Genomic DNA, 22,753 nt, shown 5'->3' on the forward strand with positions numbered 1-22,753 from the left:
GGTTACGAATTTTCCCAAGAAAATGTTATCACACTGCCTAGTTACTATGTTTCAACATATCAAGTTGATCGATGCTGACCATCTTGACCATGCTGCAAAGGTCTGGAAGTTAAGACATGAGCTACAATCTGATTTTGGTCCTAAAACGTTTTTTTCTCCTCTTTGGAAAATATGCCTCAACTGTCTAATTAAATACAGCTGAAATGCAACTTTCAAGATGAAGTCTTAGGTGATACCAAAAGTATCATTTACTCTGAAAATTCAGTAAGCAATATATTCTAAATTGAGGGAACTCATACCCTGTTTTGTGCTAGAAGTAGGCATTAAGCCCCTCTAATAAATAGAAGATTATTTTTTTTAAACATAATCCGAGTGTAGAATAAACAAAGCTTGTTCAGCAACAGCAAAAAATGTCACAATTCATACTATTAGTTCTATGGAGTGCTCAATTACAAGAATATTTAGATAAAGAGTACCCTTTTCTTTCTCCTGTCCCAAAAATGAGAAAAGGGCTAGAAGTCCACTATTCTAACAATGCTGTTGTGCACTCCTGTAGTTTAAAACAGGGAGAAAGAGTAGCCCAAAAGGGTGATCTACTCAGTCAATTAAGAAATAAATATTCAAGTATGCAAGCTACTCTTAAATTGCAAAAGACAGGTATGCAGTGGGAAAACAAAATTTTGATCCAACTATAACTAAAGACATGCGAGCACAACTGAGCCTGTAACCAATTCAGGAGCTACCTATCATACATGAAGTGTTAAGTTTATACTAACCTACATGAAATCTCTTTGGTGTTTACATTGAGTAGAAGACAATGTTGGGAGTAATTAGTGGAATGATTTAAGAACAAATTTAATAAGACATATAAACCCTGCTGCATTTTGTGTATGTATGATCCTTCATAGCTGGAAGAGCCCTAGGACATTGTCAGAACTGAAAAACTAATATTCCTTGAGAGCTATGCTATAATTAAGAAGTCATCTAAAAATACTTTTCCAAAAGCATAAAAATTTTAACAAAAAAATTTTTCATCATGTCACACTGTTGCAGGCATATAGTGTCTTAATAAAAACATCATCTTATTAATAGCTACACATGCAGTAGGGCTACCTCAACTTCATATGTTAGAACGCTTACACGCTGACACAGGGAAATTAAAATGCAGGAGAACATACACTACAGCAAATCTTGAAAAGAAAAAGCTTAAAGATACATGGGTCACATTAAGGTCTTCCACTCTCCTAAGTTAGCTTCTCCTGCTGCTCACTCATGCAGGGAGATCATAATTTTGTGCCTGTGATATTTCCACGGCAACACTGGTGACAGTGATGTCACAAATTCAGCCCTGACATAGCTTCAGGATCAAGTACAAGGAGCAGATGGGATGCGAGGGAGAGAGCCCCCTATTTAAACACAAATCTCTTTCACAAGAAAGAAAGAGGCATGAGCAAAGAAACAGGTGAATGGATCACGTTTTCAAGTATGATATATTCAAAAGATTATCCTAGCATGAAAATCTATTTAAAGGCAAGACCTACAATACAGGGTAACTGTCAAATTTGTTAGGCCTTATAATAAACCAACCTTGAAAGCTCCCTGTTTAGCATGACAAGCCTTGTGCTCCATTTCTAAAGTGGTGGTGAAGACAATACACTTTTGTCCCTTGTGAATTTCCTTTAAATAACTTTAACATTCAGATATATTAATTTGATACATCACTGTGCTCATAATACCACTTGTAAATATGATGTCAAGCCCTCATTGGAATGAGTTTGTTAGCTGAATTAGATATAATATGAAAGAAATTAAAACAAATCCCAGATGGATCACCAAGTACAGCAGGATGGTAACTGGAATATTCAGCCAGCACCATTTGATTGGTAAAAGGGGACTGTACTTTTGTGTTGATCTACAGACTCACACAAGAATCAATACAACCTCCAGGCCAGCTGAAACCCCTCTAAATGCCTCACCAGGCTTACACTGCTGACTCCAACACTATGGGTATCAGAGCTCCTGTTTGCCTTTGGCCACCCCATGGATGAAGAGCAACTGAGCCCACGCCGGGTAGATGGGATGACAGCAAGAAGTGGAATAGAAAGGGTGCACCCACAATAGTCGCAAATAGAGTCTCCATGTTACCTAGGGTCACAGTTCAAGGAGATGCACAGATTTCTTAAAGATGCTACTCTCCACAGAGGACAACTGACAGCAAGAAGGGCCCACTGACGGAGGCAGGGGAAGTGACTATGACCAGAATTCAGGCGTAGGCAGTCATTCACAGACCTGCACGTAATGAGAAGTGGTTTCTTATGACAGTAGAGGTACGAAGACGCAAAACAAAAATCAGAAGTCAAAAGGGAGATGTAAGTAACTAAAAGGATATAAATCCATGTTCTGATCACAGAAGAAAAAAACCCACATTTTTCAAGATTTCAACATGAAGACCTGAAAGGATTATCAACAGTCTAGCTCTCAGGAGGGAAAGGAAGAAGGGAAATGGAATAAAATCTGCAGGTGGAAGCTAGGCCTAAACCCCAAGAATGACTGTCAGGTGCAGACAGAGACTAAATGCACAGCACAAGGAGGAATAAATCAGAAATCAAGTAGCTAAGCAGCGTTCGCAGACATCATCTATGAAATTACCAAGGTAAAAACTGCAAAAGGGAGAGAACAGAAAGTAAAGTGAGCCATGATACAAACCACAACAAAGACCAGAGAGGCAAGAAAGCCCATCTGATTTCCCAAACCATGACTGTACCAACAGCAAATCTAAAAAGCAGGCAATAAACTGAAGGACACCGGCTGGTCACAGAAAAAAGTGAAAATACCCAAGGACTGCACCAGGACCAAGACGTAATTCCACAACTGAATGAACAACCTTATGAAGAGGAGAAAAAAGAAAAGGGGGGAGGGTGAGCAGAGGAACTTGAGATATCAATAATGGATAATATATAATACAACAGAAAAGCCCGTTGGGACCATCAAGAAAAGACCTAAAGAACTACAATTGCTTAGCTTCAGCAAAAATGTTTTTTGTAAACATGGTAGGCACATACCCATGACAACAATAACAGAAATGTTGGCTGAAAATAAAAAAAAAACAAGTAGTTTGGGGCTATAAACTTCTGTAGGCTTCTAACCTGTTAGAGTAGTAAACTCTGAAAACAGTATCTATCAGCACAGCAGGATAAGAAATACACTCAATTTTAAGATGTAGTTTATTGTTTTTACAATTGTGATTAAGACACAGCTGTCCCAGACTAACATGATTAGAGCACAATCACAACAAGACTTCTTCTCTCCCTGTGTTTTTATAAGGCCGACAATCTTGGATGAGAACATGAACCAAGTTCCCCCAACGGACTTTCTAGAGGTCACTTTAATTTCAGCACTGGAAATCCCATCTTCTTTTTACCCAAGAAGAAAAAACCTCTCTCAGATAACTCTTGCACTACTGCATCTCTTTTACTATGTGTTTATAGAGACGTGAAACTGATGGGTAATATAAGCTCAAGTCAGCACTCATTGTTTGTATCGTGTATCAAACCAAAGCAGCTGCCAAACATGAGCTAGAAAGAAAGTCTCTTTCTGTTGTTCAGAAAAGAACTTACTTTCTCCCTATCACACTGATCCAAATTAACATTCCACTGACAGACAGAAGTCAATTGTTCTGCTAAAATGAAATCTTACATGAAATCAACATTTTAAGACTTAGGAACTGTAGAAGATACATTTCAAGTCCAAGGTTTACAAGTACTTCTCTCAGAACAAAAATATTTTTACAATAACCCAAATGAAAACATAACAACAAAACCGCACAACTACGAATTAAAACAGTAATAGATTTTAAAAGGCAACAAAATAACCACCGTCACTTTTTAATACAACCCCAGTTCAGCAGCAATTCAAAATATGACACTAGATCAGGTTGCAATCTACTTTTTTTCCACCTCTCATTTCTATAAATAAATATCAGTAGACAAGGTATATTACCTTCGTTTTCAGATGCTTGGCATTTTACTTTCAGTACCAAATCAAAGGTACGTTCTGGATTTTCCCTGGAAGAAGTAAACACAATTGATTAATTGGATATATGTTTCAGATAGTGTTTTTACTGTGTTATATCTTTTCCATTCTATTTGTACAGAATAACATTTAAATAAATAAAAATTTCATTACAATAAAATTAGAAATCTGATCAGTTCTAAGGAAGAACCAAAAAGTCACGTTTCTCTATACAGACTTAAAAAAAAATACGGAATATAAACAAGCTAAACTGTGTGATTTATTTCAGTGATACTGTCACCGACTTACACATCAAATAGCTTTTCAGTCACTCCATCATACTACACCTAACAGTTGGAAAAAAGTACTACTAAAATCCTTATCACTCCATCTGAAACATATTAACGGAGTCATGCCCAGCCTTTTATAAAGCTATGCTTTATTCCTACTTAATAGGAAGAGCTCATCATTAGACTTTCATTTTAATTCCACGAATTGAGCCACTACCCTTTAAATGCATATGATTACTACCACAAGGCTAAGAATCACTTTACTTCCTCTTTCACAAGGTATTGATCATTGACTTTGACTTTAAAGGCTGAATCAGTGAGTGAGAAAATTTTAATGCAATAACTAGGGATGGACGCCATCCCAAGCTAGCTAGGAAGATGGGAAGATAGAGCCTCCATATCTGCAGCAGCCATTATGGTCAGCACTGTGTGACGGCCAATGCCTCCTTCCCTGCCCCAGTAAATACACACCTGATAATAATGAACTGCATATGCTAACAGCAATTAACACTCAACCTGATCCCATACTAAATATTTATTAAAACAGTTCTAAATGCCATTACTATACCACCCACCTCTCTCTGCCTACCAAGCAAGCTGCTATTTATATTAAAAACAAGTGGTATAACCGCACCCATATCAATTATCTATTTAACCACATAAAAGGCTCACACTTGAACTCCCTTCTTGAGTAACACTCCCACTGAAGTCAGTTGGAGTTTTAGACAAATAAAAAAATCCAAGGCTTAGTTCCAGGTTTCTAGAATGCTTCAAATAAAGCATACAGCAAATTAACACACGGTTGTTTCTTTAAAGAAAAAGTTTTGAATTAAATCCAAAGGCTGAGCCGGGGAAAATTTCAGCTGTCACAAACTAATTGATTCAGTACGTGCTTTCAGTGACCTCAGCATCACCAGTAACTGAGATATGCAATTATAGTCTAATTCAGGTTATGCAGACATAACCCGCCCGTATCACAATCTTTCCTTGCATCATATTTTAAAGCATTTTGTTTGGAAAATCCTATATCTACTGATCCTGTGTGTAGGGGATCAAATTCTGCTCTGAGTTACAACAGCCTAAATCCAGGATATTGGAGATTTACTCTGGTATTAAAGTCCATCCATTGTTCCTCTGGCTGGCAAGCGGGTTCAGAATGAAACTGATAAGGCTTGGCTTTGTCAAACCACCTAGAAAACTGAATCACAAAAATTCTTCATTTAAAAGAAGTGACATCTCCCTATGACATTACTCTGGCTCGGGCACTGGGTTTGTACTCTCAGGCCATCTTCCCCTTCTATTTCTTCCTAAAACTCACACCACACAATGCCGGGTTTTTAATGCGAATCGGTTAAGTGTTACAAACACTGAATGAGGGCTTCTAACTTAACTCCTAGCTGTTACCCTCATGAAGAAAGCTCTTTGAAGTAACACTGCCTTCGGTCTTTCACTATACCACTCCAAATCTGTTTTTGCAGAAAAATGCTTCTAAGTTTACTCTTCACATCCCACTACGCTTAGAAGTGTCAAAAATGTGTCAAACTAATCTGAGAATTGTCAGACTGTCTCTCATTTCCTTTACAGCTACCTGGTTGCAGCCTTGCTTATTCATCGTATATTTACACAGAGATTTTTGTCAATTCCTGAAACACATATTTAACATCTTGTTGGTTTCCAATGTCAGCAAGGCCAGGTGGCCACTCCCAATGGGTAAGGCTGGATAGGAGTGCTTCCAAACACCTAAAAATCCCTTTGGCACCTGCCATACCATAATGGCAAAAAGAAGGTCTGTAATTACTGAAGAGATTAATGTCACAAACCCTGGCCCACCAGCTGCCGCAGGCGGGGTCACTGCAGGCAGCGCTGCTGCCCAGGCCTGAGGGAGGGCCGGTGACCCAGGCAGGGCGCCGGGCCCGCGGGCTGTGGCCGCCTCAAGGGCATCCTGCCACCATTTCTGGACCCTCTTTAACCGGCCACAAGCCGGCAGAGAGCAGGCACCGCTCTGGGCACCGACGTCCCTGACCCGGCGTGGCCGAGGGCTGCAGGATCTCCTTCCCCCCCCTCACCTCCGCCGCTGCGGGAGGGCGATGTCACGGCAGGCGCGCTGGGGCCGCCGCCGGGCCGGGAGGCGGCGATGGGCGGGAGAGCGGCCGCCGGCGCCGCAGCCGCCGCCTCCTCCCCCTGCTGCGGGCCGTGGGGCGCCGCGGGTCCCGCCTCGCCCCGGCCCGGCGAGGCGCTCGGCTCCCGGCCCCGCTGCCTCCCGCCCTCCCCGCTGTCACTCAGCGGCTGCGGCGCGCCCGGCCCCTCGCACGCTCCCGCCGGGTGGGCTCCCGCTCCCCCTCCTCCCCTCCCTCCCCTGCCTGGCGGGCCCGGCAGGCCGGGGCGGCTGCAAGGCCTACTCGCTGCCCGCCCGCCGCGGAGCTCAGCTCGGCCCACCGCGCCTGACAGCCCCGCCGCGGCCCCCCTCCGCCCTCACTCACTCACTTGAACCTGCTGTCCATGGTCACATCGCGGGCCCCCGGCGGCGGCTGCTCCAGCGCCCCCCAGGGAGAAGCGCCCCGCCCGGCAAGGGCGAGGGGGCAGCGCCGGCCCCTCTCCCTTCGGCGGCGGGGGCGGCTCAGCGCGGCGGCGGGCGGCGGCCCATGGCTGCTCCGCTCCCCCGGCTCGGGCCGCGACTGCAGCGGAGCGGCGGCACCGCCTCCTCCCCCCCGACTCTCAGTTCCTGTTGCAGCCGCTCCGGCACCTTCTGGGAACCAGGAAGCTCCGCGGCGGCCCGGGGAGCCGCCGGGGCCGGTGTCACCTGAGCCCGGCGGGGGAGGGCCCGGGGGCGAGCGGGAGGCGGCGGGGGCCCGCGGGACCTGCCCCCGGCAGAGGCGGCCTAACAGCCCCTGCCCGCCGCTGCAGGTGCGCCGGGCCCGGGCCGCCCCGCTGCGCCAGGCCGGGCCCGCGGCGGCTGCAGCCCCTTCCCGGGGGCCGGCCTGGGCCCGGGCCCCTCGTTGGTGGGGTGGGACAGCGCACAGGTACGGCAGCATTGGCGACCATCATGTTTTACCTCACGGGCACCTTCACCTGCTGCCAGATACGCTCCTTGGATGAGTCCGGCAAGCGTGTTTAACTTGCACATCTTAACATCCCTTCTGCAGTCTTCATGCACAGCAGGGAAGTGGAGCTTTCCGTACTAAAGGTCATAAATGTTAATTTAACCTGCGGTAATCTGTTTAGCTTTTATTTTTTATCGAGTGCTAAACAAACAGCCTCCCGAGCTGCTGAGGAGGTGGTGCGGCGGCGGAAGGCGCTGGAGTAAATGCGCCGTCCCGTAAACACACACGTAAAAAGCTTTATACCCTTGAGTGTTTCCAGTGAGTTTGGAAAGGGAATTAAAAATAACACCGTCCTTGAGAGGCTTCCAAGTCTCATTCATCCGAGAGGCGCTGAGCAGCCAAACTCCCACCTACACCAACTTTCCCTCACCAGTGTAGTATCATTGCCATGAAAAAACGCGTAGAGTAGATTCTGTGGTACTGGGCCAAAGAAAAAGCATCGTTCTTTTCACTCTTCCACCAGAAAGTAATCATCGTATCAACAGTTAAAAAGAAAAAAAAAAGCCAATTATATATAGGACACATAAAACAGCGTTAGTGCATTACTGAGGCTGAAAAACCAAATATTCAAGTGTCAGGAAATTACAAATACTAACTTTTCCAAAGCAATATCATTTTGGCTTCATTACACATCCTACACGCCTCACAGGATATAGATTAAATAATAATAAAACCTATAGATGTGCATCGAGAGTGACTGAACATTGTGGCAGAAATCTTAGCTTTGGGATTTTCTCGGGTTTGAAGTACTTGCTTCCTCAGCCTTCATTTTGCAATAATTCTTGGCTGTGTTTTAACAGCCAGTATTTGCAGCTCCCACTGAAGTAGATGAAATTGTTTGGGGGTTTGTATCCTTAACACATAACCACATATAGCTTGTGGGTTTTTTAGAAAAAAAATCATCAAATGTGTCTTTTTGTACACCACGAGAGGCCCTTGAAGCAGGCAGCTTGAGCTCACCCGCTGTTAAATTTAACTTCTCTGACAGGATGGGTCTGGACAAAAGGGCTGAGAGAGGGGGGAAGCGATGCCCACCCCTGCTCCTTCCGCGGCGATGGGCAGAGCAAGGCAGGGACGCTCCTGCCGCCCCCGGAGCTGCTCAGCAGCGGTGCCCGGGGCAGACGGCTGCATCCTGCACACAGGGATGTTGCAGAATCGAAAGAAAGGGCTTCAGCAGCAGCAGCAGCAAGTAAAGCTGGGTACATGAAAAAGTGCGCGTGGGGAGGGAGATGATCACAATCTTGTCTGTATGTCTGTCTCTCTCTACCTCCCTTCCGCCCTCCGTCTCTCCCCCCGTAGATACCATAAAGCACAAGAATTTGAAAGTCTTTGCTGCAAAAAATGGCCCATAACTTAGCAAGATTGAATTTGGATTGGATGATTACCCCAAATTTGAGACATTTTATTTGTGGAAAAACTCCATTTGAAGCATACCAGAAAGTGAAAAAAAAAAATTCTGCGTTTCAGGATTTCAGTAAATCTGCATTTTGGATTATATTAAATATTTTATAAGCCTGCTGTGAGTTTGTTTCTCTCTTCTCTTAAGCTGCTGATGCTTCCCACTTTTCTAGGCAGAAGAGTAGTCTGGCGGCCTGTCAGGCTGATCTACTATGTGATTCCAACCAGTCTCTTGGACTGGTGTCTGTCTTGGCAGGTCTGACCAGCAGATCCCTTGGAATTTATTGTAATTGGAGAAAAAATAGGTTAAGGTTTCTTTCCCAAAGTAAATACGTGCCTTGTCACTACTGTAAGTGGACTGAATGCCATGACTAAACCTCGGCTGCCGGGAAGAGCAGGAAGAGTAGAGAAAGTTCATGTTTAAAACAGAGGGCATACAAGAGGAAACCCTGTTGAGACGAAGCTCACATCTCTCAGAGCTATTATTTCAGTCCCTGTGAAAACTTAAGCAGACATCTATGCCCAGGTTACACTTAGTTCATGTTTTTACGAGTGTTTTGCCACCACAGCAGCTTTTAATGAAAGATGATGTTTTAGGAAAGGTGCTAGTGTTCAAAACCAGCTCTTGCTGCTGCCTTGTTTTCAGCCCTTCCCTGAGAAAGGGTTGCGGCAAAAGGAGAAACTGAAAGAAAAACCTAATAGATATGCAGAGAATAGATTACTTTGGTATGTTCTGAATCCGGGAAAGTCTAGTTTGCTTTTCTTTACTCTTTGGTTTTCCTTTCCAAATTAGAACCATGAAGCAAATGATATTTGGGCTTTTCCCCTGTTCTACTGGGTAATCTAGAAGACACAAAACATTTTTTCTTTATGCTTTGCATAACACAAAAATGGCTGAATTCTGCCTAAATTCTCTCAAAAAGGCTAGTGTAGGAACTGATATAAGAGATTTTCAGGGGGTGGGGGATGAACATTTATTTCATAGATATGAGCAACTAAAAAACAGGTATTTTAAAGATGAAGATTCCTACTCAGTCTTAATGGTGGTTTGCCAGCAGTGAATACTCATTAGTCACCTTTGTAGCACTGTAATAATGTAAAGGAGCCTTAAAACTCATATAGATATTTATAGATACTATTCAGCTCTTATGTGCTGTCAGTAAAAGAGGTCTCAATGTAAATTGAATTGGATCTACATGTCTTAATTGTCTCCCAAACTGATTAATGCTTTGCAGTAAGTGGTTGCATGAAAAATACCCTAAAGTCTACTTCATCTGAATCAGGTAACAAGAGGATGGAAGTGCCGTCAGGGCAGCTCCATCTCAAGGATCAACATAACAAAACGCATAGCATACTTTTTAGTTTACAACCAAATTCAATATGGAAACAACAGGAGATGTAGTTGAAAAACACCGAACAAAATTCAAAAACAAGCATCCACATCCTTTCTAATATGGAGCAATCTGCCATTCTCTGCCAAATCAAAACCATGTGGGTTTGGGTCTATAAAAGTGATGCAGAGCAGGGTTAGGATCTCAAAAAGGGATATGAGAAACAGACAAGAAATGGCCACACATCATGTCGCTTGGAAATGGTGGAGCCAGGGAGAGTAGTTCTGTGAGAATCCAATTACTTTTTTGAAGTTGAAACCATTATGCACATACATTTAGTGATTTTCTTTTGGCAGGGAGAAGGTAAAAGGGACAGAGAGAAAGGAAAAGCACAAAGTCCCTGAAAACAAGAAGTATTCTGTTAAGCATTTATCAAGGGGGAATTTGAATCCTCCCAATGCAAACTGCCCTGCACACGTGCTGGGAGCACAGGAAACAGAATTTACCCTGCAAACAAAGGCGGCCCTATGAAATAACAGGGAGTTTAGGGGTCACTGACCGAATCTGTCTCTGTACAGGCCTAAATCTCCCTCCCCAACTAACTCCAGCAAGGCTTTTTTTCTTTGCTGTGCAGTTCTGAGATAGAAGAGAGCTCTCATCATCCCCGTAAGCCAGAGCGCACATATTGTGAAATAAGGGATCTTAACTATTACAGAAGACCTCCTTGGCCAGGTACATTTCATTTAATAGTAAAACATACTACTAATAAAAGTAGTCTTCCTCTTAAATGCCTCTGAAACCCATAAAGGGATTTCCTTCAGAACATTGTTAGCAGAGTTTGCTGAAAAAGATGTTCTTCCCTGGGAACACCAACGGGTTTGTCAAAAAAGGGAAAATGGAAAAAAATGCAATTTCCCATTGTATGGTGATAGCAAAACATTTCTTGGAATGCTTTTGTATAATCAGCACTTTATACCTTGTACCAAGAGTTATTTCTTCATTTGCCACTGAGACTGTTTGTAGTGGGATCACTTTTAGCCCTTGTTCCTTCAAATAACTTACAGTTCGTTTATGTTATCTCAGCCACTATCAGTACATCTCCTAACAAAGTAATCGCCTTCTCAGAGCTCACAAACTCGGAAAGCATCTCTTAGAACAACATATTGACCTCCCTGAGAGCTTGCTGTTCACTTTAATGGGATTGGATGTTATTTTTTTTATTAACTTGTTTGAATCTTACACATACTCATCCCAAATTGTAAATGACTGACAACATAATCTCCCTATGCAAAGTTCTCCAAAGCCCCACATTCACAAATGTCAATTTCCCAGTTAAACTACTTAACCATAACACTATCACAAGACAATATTTAAAAGAGAAAATACTTTACTTTTAAGAAGCAACAGATACCTATATTAGGTCATTTCATAATTCAGCTTCTTTAAGGGTAGTCATTGATTTAAAATGGGTCTCTTTCAAGAAGCCTGTAAAGATTAATAACTAAATATATACAGTAAATACAGGTCTGCAAATATTCTACATATTTATTGACTGCTTGCATGATCCATCCAAACCTCTTTTTTTCATCTTACAATGTAATTCATTCAAAAAACCAAGGTAAAAAACTTAAATTTTCCTGCTTAAGAGCAGGTGAAGATTTAAGGAAAATATAAGAAAAAGTTACACCTTGAAAAGGTATAGACCTGGCTGGGCAGGACTTTGGTGTGAAAGTTATGCTATGCTATCATTAAAGTTTGGGGATACGACATTCCAGTAGCTGTCATTGTCCCTTCAGCCATGCTATGCGCAAAGGCTAATCTGCCCAAACAGGCATGCACAGGTAAACACACTCATTAATTAATCAGTGAACTCCTGGGGAGAGATCACTGCTTGGATAGCAATGAGGATTCCCAGGCTTTCTAATCAATGTGTCCTACCAACAAGACTGAGAAAACAGGTCTTCTTAATCAGGTCAGCTTTAATTGCTAGCTTAGCAAAGGGGCTGGGGAAACTTTTATGAATGTAAGTTCAGACGACAGAGTTTTAAGAGCGAAGACACTCAAAAGTAAATGTTTATAATATGGCTGTATTAGCGCAGCACTTGGTTTACTGGTAGTATTTGCAAATCCTCACAGTCTGATCTGTAATACCTTTTGTTAGTCAGATTTGCACCTCGATCTACAGAAGATGTGAAGTATGTGTCTAGTTAATATTTACAAGCCTTCTTAAGGTTTAACCAGACATTTGCTTTACCTATGCGGTCCTAATGTCTTATCAGTGGTTTGGATGTAAATTAATTTAGAAATTAAAGATAAATAATATTTCCATGCATAATAACCTCAATTTGTAGACAATTTAGAAAATTATTTGGGTGGATTTCTAATTTATTCAGACATGACAGCTGGCAGAATCTAACAGTAGAATAAACCACCTTTCAGCTCTGCTGCCCAAATCCAGCCTTCAGCTTGTGAATACAAAGTGCTTTCCAGTAGATGTTGATTATTCATAGGAGTGTTTGAAAACAAGTGGTGGTCTTTGCCCAGTTTCAGTTTAGATGCGAGTCAGACACCTTGCAACTGGCCTCCCTGTTAGGAAGTTCAAAGAAATGAAAGAGTGAAGAAAGAGACCATTCTCTTTTTTGCATACAAAAAAATCCCTCCAAGAAAGGCTTGAGAAACATTTATGGCAATACTAAGGGAGTACACCCAATTCTTTCCTACAGTTAGTGATTATTGTGGAGATTTTTTCAGCCCATCAGATAGTTTTCTTAAGGATGAATTTTTTAGTGAAGCAGCAGGGTCAGAAGGCATCTTTCAATATGCATGGTAGAAGGAAATCACTCATTCAAGTAATTTGCAAGTAAAAAATTCTTACCAGATTGAATGCTTTCTTGCTGAATAAATTCAGTTCTTCTGTTTAGGCAAGGATATACTCTCACACTTCTCAAACATATATTTTAAATGCTGTGGGTTGTAGGCTACCTGATGGATCTGATACTCATTAAAACTACGATCGAGAAAGAATTTTTTTTTTGCCATATTTGGAAATTATTTTTTTAAATTTCTATTCAAAGCAATAAGAAATTGATTTCTGCTATCAGCCATAAAAAAAAATTTCATACTGTTGCAATCTTCTGAGTATGGACTTCTTGAGGTGAGGCCAAACATACATAAAATTAGGAACTGCACTTTGTTAAAAGGAGGATGTGTTAAAAATATGTAAACTGTTTTGGAAATTGTCTGCTGTGTCTACCAAAAAACTTCCAAACCAGTAAATCAAGCAATACTAAATATTAAAAGAACAGTTTCCAGCTGTTTATTTGCCATGGATTAAGGCCCTCTCTATGCACTGGCATCATTATGAAAGAGTATATACTGACAGATGTTTTGTATGGAAATTAGTTACACAAAAAGCCTGTTTTCAGCTCTACAGACAGTATTTAATTTACAAATAGCCAATAGAGGTGGTAAATGTTTATATTCACTTGCATAAAAAGATTAAAAAGCACCGTATGGTTTCACCTATCAGAATATCCTGCAGAATATCCTTAACTCATGTTCTTATGTTGTGGATGACATAATGGGGAGCCCACAGTGCCAGCCTCTATTAGGCCAGAGATTTGTCCTTGTGTTTTGTTTTGGATACTTTGCTCGTAATTAGTTGCATCAGATAATTCAGCAATTCCAACCTTTCTTCTTAGGAAAAGGCAAATTTCCTCTAGTATAAAATTCATTTATTAATATTTTTTCTATAAAGGAAAACTTATATTGCTGTGTAATGTATGAATCCTAATGTAGGTATATAGCAAGCTTTTTGAAAAAGAATTCCTACTCTTCTATTGCTATAACAATTTATTATGCAATTAGATCACAGGTAAATCACTGAAATATCAAACATACGTTCTGCAGGTTTCCTCATTCAAAGGTCTTAGGACAACTGACCCAGTTATCTTTGTGCTAAATAAATCCAAACAGTTCAGACAGATGATTTTAGATCCCTATATGTGTTTGCCGTCCCTGACTCGCTACTGGATCAGATACTTAAAGCACTAAACTGACTGGGAGATTCTATGCACAAGAGATGTGAGCGTAATCTCCAGTAATTAACTAATACAGTAAACTGCCATAATTATTGGTATGCTTACTGAAGAAATTATTGAGTTTAATATCTGGCTAGAGTAAGATTGGAAGAAGGAAGTGACAGCTCAAGAAAAGCCAGACCAGTGGGCTATCCTTGGGACAATACAACCCTACTACAGCCATGCATTATACAGCTGATGACTTTAATTACCAGAGCCAGTCCAGCTGCCTACCCTAACCACTGGAGCTGTAGATCCCGTTTAAGAGCAGAAGAATGGTAAGACACTGTGCTATTTGGCATTTCAGAGAGTGTGCTTAAGAGAGTCCAGAAAGATGGCAACAGCTACCCTGTGCAGCCACCTCACCATTTTATTTCAGGACTTCACTCCTCACTGGTGTAAAAGGGAACACAGGGTACTCAGCAGTTCTCACATGTTGCTGCAAGTCCGCCACAGGATCAGGCCATTTTGTTCTGAGTTCCAGGCAAACACAAAAATTAAGTCATACTGATACTACTCATTTTGCACAGAATTCTCCCTCTGTTGCTTTTCTCAATAGTTCCATTAGAAAGTTGTATTGCTTTATACTCTGTTATATTATTAACAGATGTTGGAGCAGAATAATGCATACGTGTACTTGATACAAGTGCTACTCCATGTGCTGTCCTAGGACTTGCATTCTGACACTGCACCAAAGTGCCTTGCTGCCACATGAAATCACACAGGTGGGAAGGGACCTCCAGAGGTCACCTCGTACAGCCTCCTGCTCAGAGCAGGTCACAGTAGAGCAGGCTGTTTGGGGCCTCATGCAGGTTGGTTCTGAATAGCTCCAGGGGTGGAGGATACTGCAGCCTCCCTGGGCAACCTGCTCGCTCCAGTGATTGACCACCCTAGCAGTAAAAAATAAATTGCTCTATCAAGTCGGAATTTCTCATGTTCCAACTCATCTTCATTGCCTCTTGTCCTTCCACTGTGCACCTCTGAGCAGAGCCTGGCTCCGTTTTCTCTGCACACAACAGGAGGGTTTCCCTCTGAAGCCACCTCTCCTTAGGGCTGAACAAGCACAGTTGTTTCAGCCTCTTCTCCATCATCATGAGCTCCAACCACACAACATCTTGGCAGCCCTCCACTGGACTTGCTTCAATATGTCAGTGTCTTTCTTGTGATGGGGAGCCCAAAACTGGTCAGAGTAAACAAACAGAGGGACTAATGACTTCCCTTCAGCAGCTGGCTGTCCTTTTTGCTAATAGATCCTGGAGTACGGTCAGCTTTTTTTTGCTGCAAGGGCATGTTGCTGCCTCACGTTCAGCTCGTTGTCCACCAGGTCCCCCAGGTTTTGTTCTGCAATTCTGCTTTCCGGGCAGGGAATCCCCGGACTGTATTGTATCAGGGCCTTGACTGAACTCCCCCTTCCAGGATTTTAGTTGGTTCAGGAGTTTAGTTGACTGAGTTCAAGGTCAGCCTTTTTGCTGATCTGAGCTCTTTTTTGGGAATAAAGCTAGAGGCAACCTCAGCAAGGGCCTGCCTGCCTCTCCATCCCCTGGGAGCTGCTTTCAAGCTGAGGATTTTGCACTTGGCCTCTGCTTGAGGCACACTGCAGCTGTGCTGCAGCTGTGTCAGTGCCCAGTCTCCTACCGCCCTGATCCTGACCTGCTGGCTTGATTTTCTGGCTCGACCTTGAACCTGCCTCGTCAGAACAGACTTGCTGGGTGGTCACTGGATTGGGGCTGACGCTGGTCACTGTTTCCAGGCATAAGCACAAGAAGCTCTTCTTTTTGCCCCTCACATCCTTTGTTAATTTCAACTCAGCTGAGCTCTGGATTTTGCAGTTCCTTCTCTGCACACTCGAGCAGCGTCTCTGTATTCCTCCTGGCCAGCTGTCACTGCTTCCTCTTTTAGTGTGCTTCCTTTCTGCATCTGAGCTCGGTCAGGAGCGCCCTCTTCATCCATGCTGATATTCTGCTATGCTTGCTTCACTATCTGCATATTGCAATAGACTACTCTTATGCTCTAAGGAGGTTGTCCTTGAAGATTGATCTGCTCTCCTGGGTCCCTTTTCCCTCCAGGTCTGTCTTCCATGGGAACTTGCTAAGTCTCACTGTCATTGCATCCAAGGCTACCCTTGACCTTCACCTTTTTCAACCAGTTCTTCCTTGTTTGAGAGTAACACATTGAGCAGAGTATCTCCTCTAATCAGTTCGTTGATCACCTTCTTCAAGAAAATGTCTTTAATACACTCCAGAAACCTCCTGGGTTGGTCGTGCGTGGCCCTATTACCATTCTAGCAGGTATTGGGGTGTTTGAAGTTCTCTATGAATGCCAGGGCCTATGATAAAGAAGCACTCGAATACAATAGAACTAAACAATAATTCAACTTTGTGCATACAACACATTTAGACTCAAAATATCCCTGCAAACACATTATGCAACACCAAAGAAAAACCTAATCATGCACACTATAGTATGAGCAGGAAACACAGCCAGAGCTATGGTGCAACTGCAGTCGACAGGACAATGTAGACTGACACAATGAGACTGAGCCTCCAAGACAAGAGCTCAAGATGTCAAGTAAAAGAGCATCATCTTAAGTCCTGAATTTGGTGTTGACCCTGAAGAAGCAGGGATCACTACATCCTCATCACTACCATTTCTTGAAGCAGTTAATCTCTGCATGTTTCTATCCAAATACTGGCATTAGCAACACATGAGATCCAATGGACTTATTGAAATATAACCGTCTTGAAATCCTCATTTCCAAGGATGGGCTTCTTTATTTCTGTTGCAATCTCCTGAAAAACAAAGCAAAAATATTGTTCAAGGACCTTTTACACATTAGCATGTAATTGCACTATGTCATAGTCCAAGGGCATGTTCTTTCTATTCTCTCCTAAGTTTCTTTGATGCCAGCTGTTAAACATGGTAGTTTGTTTCCAGGCTTTTATGGCAAAGCATTACTGATGTGCGTTTCAAAAAGCGTTGTGAAAGCTGTTATCATTCAGCTCTTCACAGTGTGCTCCTCTCATCTGGTATTGATTATTAACATTCAATTTTTATATGTTAATCGGGGCTGGCCCTGTTCCACAGAGTACAAACCAGTCAATCTGAAATTTGCCAAGTGAAAATATTTTTTAGAGCTTAATAAATATTCCTGGTACCAGCATTTACAGTTAACATAAGTATATCTATTACTGACACAAGCAATTGCAATCATTTGTTCCACTTTTCCTACTAAATTACAAAATATTTTGCACAACATTTTTTTCCTCAAATAATATATAGTAAACTTGGCAAATGGGAAGACACAGGGAATAGTTTTACAAAACAATATGTCATTTTTCTTTTTCACAGAACATATGTCAGCCACTAGCAGACTCAGGAGATCTAATCCATATGAGAGTTCCTCAAATGTGTTACAAAATACGGGCAGAATCTTGCAAAAGAAGTGTCTTTCTTCAATTTATAAGCTTGGGATGACAATTAGGTCTAATCCATCATTCAATACAGTTAATTAAAAAAAAAAAAAAAGAAATAATTCCTTTATCTGTTTTCCACAATAAAACTATAGGGTATATTCAGGCACTAGTTAAGTGAATAAAACCTGTTTTGAACTGTAGAACCTCTTTAATAATTTCCTAGTTTAGCCTGGAGACATGGCATACTGTGATTCTGATGTGATGCAACTTATTTTTAGTTTTGTAATCTACAGAGTGCATTAAAATCATGTACAGTACAAAGTGTGCTATCAATCTACTCACATCATAGAAGTTGTTTTTATAACAGACACAGTAAGAGGTGCTTGAAATAGTCTAACTGCAGTGCCTATGAACTTACCCAAATGCTTGCGATTCCCTCTGCTGTTTTCACAAGACTGCCTCTGTTAAATGTTATCAAGTGAAAAATTTAGATTTCTTGTCATGTGATCATCAACTTGTAACAGCAGTAACCCAGAGAAATAATTTGATAAAGTAATAACATGTTATGCTTTACTGTAAGATGATTTCTGGTCTGCTGAGGAAGTCACGCAGTATTTTCAACAAATCTGGGCATTATCTGCAGAATGAGTCCTCTTTGATTACACAGTTATACAGCAGAGGAACACAGTCATCCACTGCCAGTAAACAGAAAGATATTTATTTAACCTATTTTCTTTTGGGCCCATTTAGAAACAAAGACAGAAAGCTCTCTGCACTTCTCAAACCAAATATTTGCAGGCTTTCACTCCCTGCAACAGAAGAATCAGTGCAAACTACATTTAATGTACACAACAAATCAGCATCCCTCCAGTCCATCTGCTGTATTCCACTACACATGAGATATGTGTAACTCGAAATAACCACTGAAGTATGGCAGTGCTGGGCTCTGCTACTATAGCTACTCTTTTCCTAAACTCATCCTGCAGTTATCATAAGCAGCCATACTGAAACCAAGTGAATTAACTAGGGACAAGCAAGGGTATTCAGGAAATTCCCTCCCTTATTACCTAGTGATCATGTTCACAGTTAAGCATCTAAGAGAAAGCATTTGCAGAACCAGCCCATGGAAATATCTGCCAGCAGAGAATCTTTTTCTTGATACCGTAAACCCAAAATCTACAATCTCCTCATGGCTTTGGAAAAAGCTGTATTTAAAACATGTGTCCTGCAGCTGTACTGCAAAGCAAATAGGATCCTAAACAACTGGGACAAGCGCTGGTTGACCTGCAACCTGCAAGGGAATTTTCTCTGTGCTGCCTCGCTTCCTTTGTTGTTCATTTGCTGTCTTCTTTGTCTAACAGAGGAGATTTACCTCTGCATAAACATCATGGAGCTAACAGGTGATTGGGAAAAAGATGAAGGGTCCTAAAGGATAGGTACTGGTGGTGGAAAATTTCTCAAAGCTCTCTGACAAAAAAAGTTGCACTTTCTTTTTTCCATATGAAACAATATGCTTTTATATGGCAAGAAGCAACAATGGTATATACACAGAAGTAGAAAAATATCTTTGATGCATTATGATTAATTTTTACCTTAAAAATGGTTTTCTCTGTCCTTAGCATTCCTTTAGATTTTATTGCCTATTCATTTGTATCTATGAAATACTTACAAGTTGTAAGTGTTCTTTCTGTCTCTAATGGTGATAAATTCTCCTGAGAATGTTAATTAACGTTTTGTTTCAAAGAACATTTTCTTGATGTTCTCTGCAATCTTTTTTTGGGTAAAAAGTTTATATTACTAAACCTTCTGTGCAACCTTCATGTTTAAAGAAGGAATCTTGATCTGACTACATTCAGTTCAACCTTGCCCATTTTGATATTTTCCCAAATATTGTCAAAATCATTTTCCCTGGCATGCTTTTTTCTTCTACATTCCTATGTTGTCAAATTCTTTCTTTTTGCAAGTAGCTCCTTATCTTCAATTTCCAGCACTCTGTGCAGTTCTGCTGCCACTTACTTATCAGTTCCATCTTCTGTGCTCCTGCCATCAGCTCTCTCCATGTTGGACTGAGGCAGAGATATCAGATCAAGCCTCAAGCACTGGGATAAAGTTGTGTTTTCCCATTAAAAAAAAAAAAAAAAAAAAAAATCTTTCAGAATCTTCCATTCCCAAGCTTGTATATAAACTCAAATTTGAGAATAATTGATCTTGAAATGTCTGGCTGAACATAGAGCCTGCTGAAACAAGAGCAGGAGAGCTCCGTCCATCCACTCCCATAGTTTGTGTGAATCCATGTGGATCCATCAGGAGACTGATTCAGTGTGTCAGGGGTAGGAGGCTGAAGGAGACCTGAACATCCACCCAAACAGAAACAGAGGGTCCTCTGCTGTGTATGAGGGCATTTTCCGGGAAGAGAGAGGAGTGTGACGATGCTAAACCAAACAAGAGAGGAGAACACAAAGGTCTCTTTGTCAAGTTTCCAAGACACAGTTGCCTTCATCCTTTCTTGGTGTGCAGAATGTTTCCCCTGGCCTCCTAATGAAGCTGCCAAACACCCGCCCTCTTAATATTTCATGCATCATTTCACTGCGTAGACCTTTCTGTCCTCGGCATTCATCCCGTATCAGTTTTTATCCACTGTACCCTTACAGTCCCAGGGATTGAGTAACTTCAGTCATGAGGCCGCTGTTACAGAAAGGAGTGCTGCCTTTCCCAGTGAATCCAGGAAGTTTGTATACTGGGACTTCAAACTGTAAGAATGAATCTATGATCTTTTTCATCGTTGAAACTGATCAGATTCTGTCAGTGGGGAATCACAAGTTCACATCAGGGATCGTTGCTGGTTTGTTTTCCAAGTGTCAGTATTTAAAAAAAAAAACACCCAAAACTAAGAAGTCAACTGATAAGTTTAGCAACGCCTGCATCAGCTGTTTGTAACAGAATTATATAGAGTTATCCAAACCAAAACGTTTTACACAGTTACACCATTTCTGTCTATTACACCTTCAGGCACAGAAGAGTGCTCCTTTGTGCAACAGCAGGAAGCTCATTTTGTGCTCATTCAGATGCACTTTGTTACCAAATGAGTCACTGTGGTCTTCGTTTATCTCCCAATGCAAGTTTGTTTGTTTCATAGTTTTCAGTTTGCATACATGAACATTTTTTAACGTCCATTTGTAAAGTTCAATATTACACTGATAACCTGTTTCCATTTTTCAGAACAGCCTCAAGTTTTTTTTTTAAAATCTACTCAAATCCAAAATAACAGACTGTGCTTAAAGGCAGGGAATAGACATGTTGAAGGAGACAGGTTATGCCCCAGACCATTAACATCAACCCATCTTCACAAAAGTCAGGTAACGTATGCCAGCTGATGTTTTGGCTTTGCAATTTAAGCTTCCAATAAGAAATTATGAAAACAATACTGAGAGCAATCTAGAGAGTTATAAAAAAGCTTTGGAATTATTATTTTAAGATTTCATTTCTACATTTTTGTATAAAACCCAACTGTTTACTAAGCGGGTCAAAGCATGTGTCTATTCGGGAGCCATCACAGTATTGTTGAAGAATTTGGCAAAATTCTCAGATCTACTCTCGTTTATAGTACTTACTGCCAGCAAGCTCTGTCATTTTCCAAGAAACGTGTATTTCTTGGTCTCATTGTCCCAGCTGGTTTATTGATTTCATGGTTCTCCTTTCCAAATCGCTGTTCCAGCTCATTGATGATTCTATCCAGTGCTGGTTACACAAAATGTTGTTGAAAGTCATCTTTACTTTGAAAAGCCATGTGTTGACCAGTATTTTTAGTTGACAGATATACTTAGCCAGCATGACAATCTCCAAATTTTCTACTTCTGTGTTTTTTTTCCGCAGAAGGCAATGAGCTGTTTGCTGCAATAAACTCCTCTGGTTTGCCCATACTTATGGCCACAATCCATGCTCTAAATCACTGTCTACATTATTTTAACATAAATCCCCTTTCAAATACCCTTCTAATTCAATGGCATGCTGTAAATCAAATACACACTATTATAACTGCCTTGAGACTCTACTGGAGCTCTTCAAATATACTCTTTAAAAGCACTGACTTTATGGCAAGCTTCAGGGTAAATTTACAGCACGATACACAAAGGCTTAGTCACAGGATAAAATTCTACATGCAGAGAAGCTTAATAGCTTGGTCTTCTCAAACACGCAGGTGGTTCACTTTAGAAATATATATAGTCCCACTGAAGTTAATGGAATTATGTGTATGCTTAAGGTTAAGTATATGCATAAGAATTTTCAGAAATATTTCCAGTACTTCCATTTATCTAAATAGCTATACTTTTAAATCTTACCTTTAGCGACTGACTTAATTTTTTCTCTTCCAAAGTGCTTCATGTGCTTTTGGGGTGGCTGGAAGGTTCTTGTGTTTGGCAGAACTTGCTAAAAAGAATCTACTAGCTTAGATTAGCTCTAATTAGTCACACTTATTAAAAATGGACCTATGTGATAACAGTCAGACATAAACAGTCCACAAGGGCAAGTTTAGGGCCATCGCAGTTTGCTCTTACAGCTTAGGATGAGGAGGTACATTACAGGTTTGCAGAGCTTTATTAAGCTAAATGGAACATAGGCAAAGGCTATGCCACTGCCTTTCCCCTCCATCCCCCAAGAAAAAAAAAAAAAAAAGTAGAAAACTTCAAAATGATCTCCATCCTTCGCTCTTGCTCCCCACTGACAGAGAAGGCAACTTTTGCCAGGCAACCTCGGAGTGCTTCTTTCTCCACTTCATATGTATGCCTGAGGCTTTAAACCCTTTCTACCCAGCTGATTAGAAAGGATATCAAGCTGACAGCCATGATGATGAAGACCAGGGACAACATGAATAATAGTCCTCGTGGTTTGGTATAAACTAATATATCAGACATTTTCCAAGACATTTCTACCACTGCACAGCAGCTCTCCTTTTGACCTGCAGCTGGTTTCTGGGTACACGAGCACATGAACAAACCAGGACTAGTCCAGAACAACCATGACAAAGAACAAATGGTCTACACTTAAAACCCCAACTTTCTGATTATCTTGTCAGGAATAATAGGCTCCATAAGAGACAGAACATATTGAAAATGCTAAAAAAGTTCAATT

At 41.4% G+C, this 22,753-nt stretch overlaps 1 protein-coding gene across 2 annotated transcripts in view; it reads right to left on the reverse strand.

The window, feature by feature from the left end:
* The window catches only part of DENND1B (DENN domain containing 1B), a 168,733-nt gene extending 150,234 nt beyond the window's left edge, over positions 1-18,499 (reverse strand). The window contains exons 1-2 of one of the 2 annotated variants that reach the window (XM_074151605.1): positions 18,378-18,499; positions 4,000-4,064 (exon numbers count right to left, since the gene is read on the reverse strand). In XM_074151605.1, coding sequence (XP_074007706.1) covers positions 4,000-4,064; positions 18,378-18,499 — 187 coding nt within the window. Of the gene's footprint in view, positions 1-3,999; positions 4,065-6,785; positions 6,803-18,377 lie in introns of those variants that run through there. The other variant, XM_074151606.1, reaches the window with a different exon arrangement.
* Positions 18,500-22,753: the final 4,254 nt, after the last annotated feature.

Source organism: Numenius arquata, chromosome 8 (assembly GCF_964106895.1).
Source record: "Numenius arquata chromosome 8, bNumArq3.hap1.1, whole genome shotgun sequence".
In the NCBI taxonomy this organism is placed as follows: domain Eukaryota; kingdom Metazoa; phylum Chordata; class Aves; order Charadriiformes; family Scolopacidae; genus Numenius; species Numenius arquata.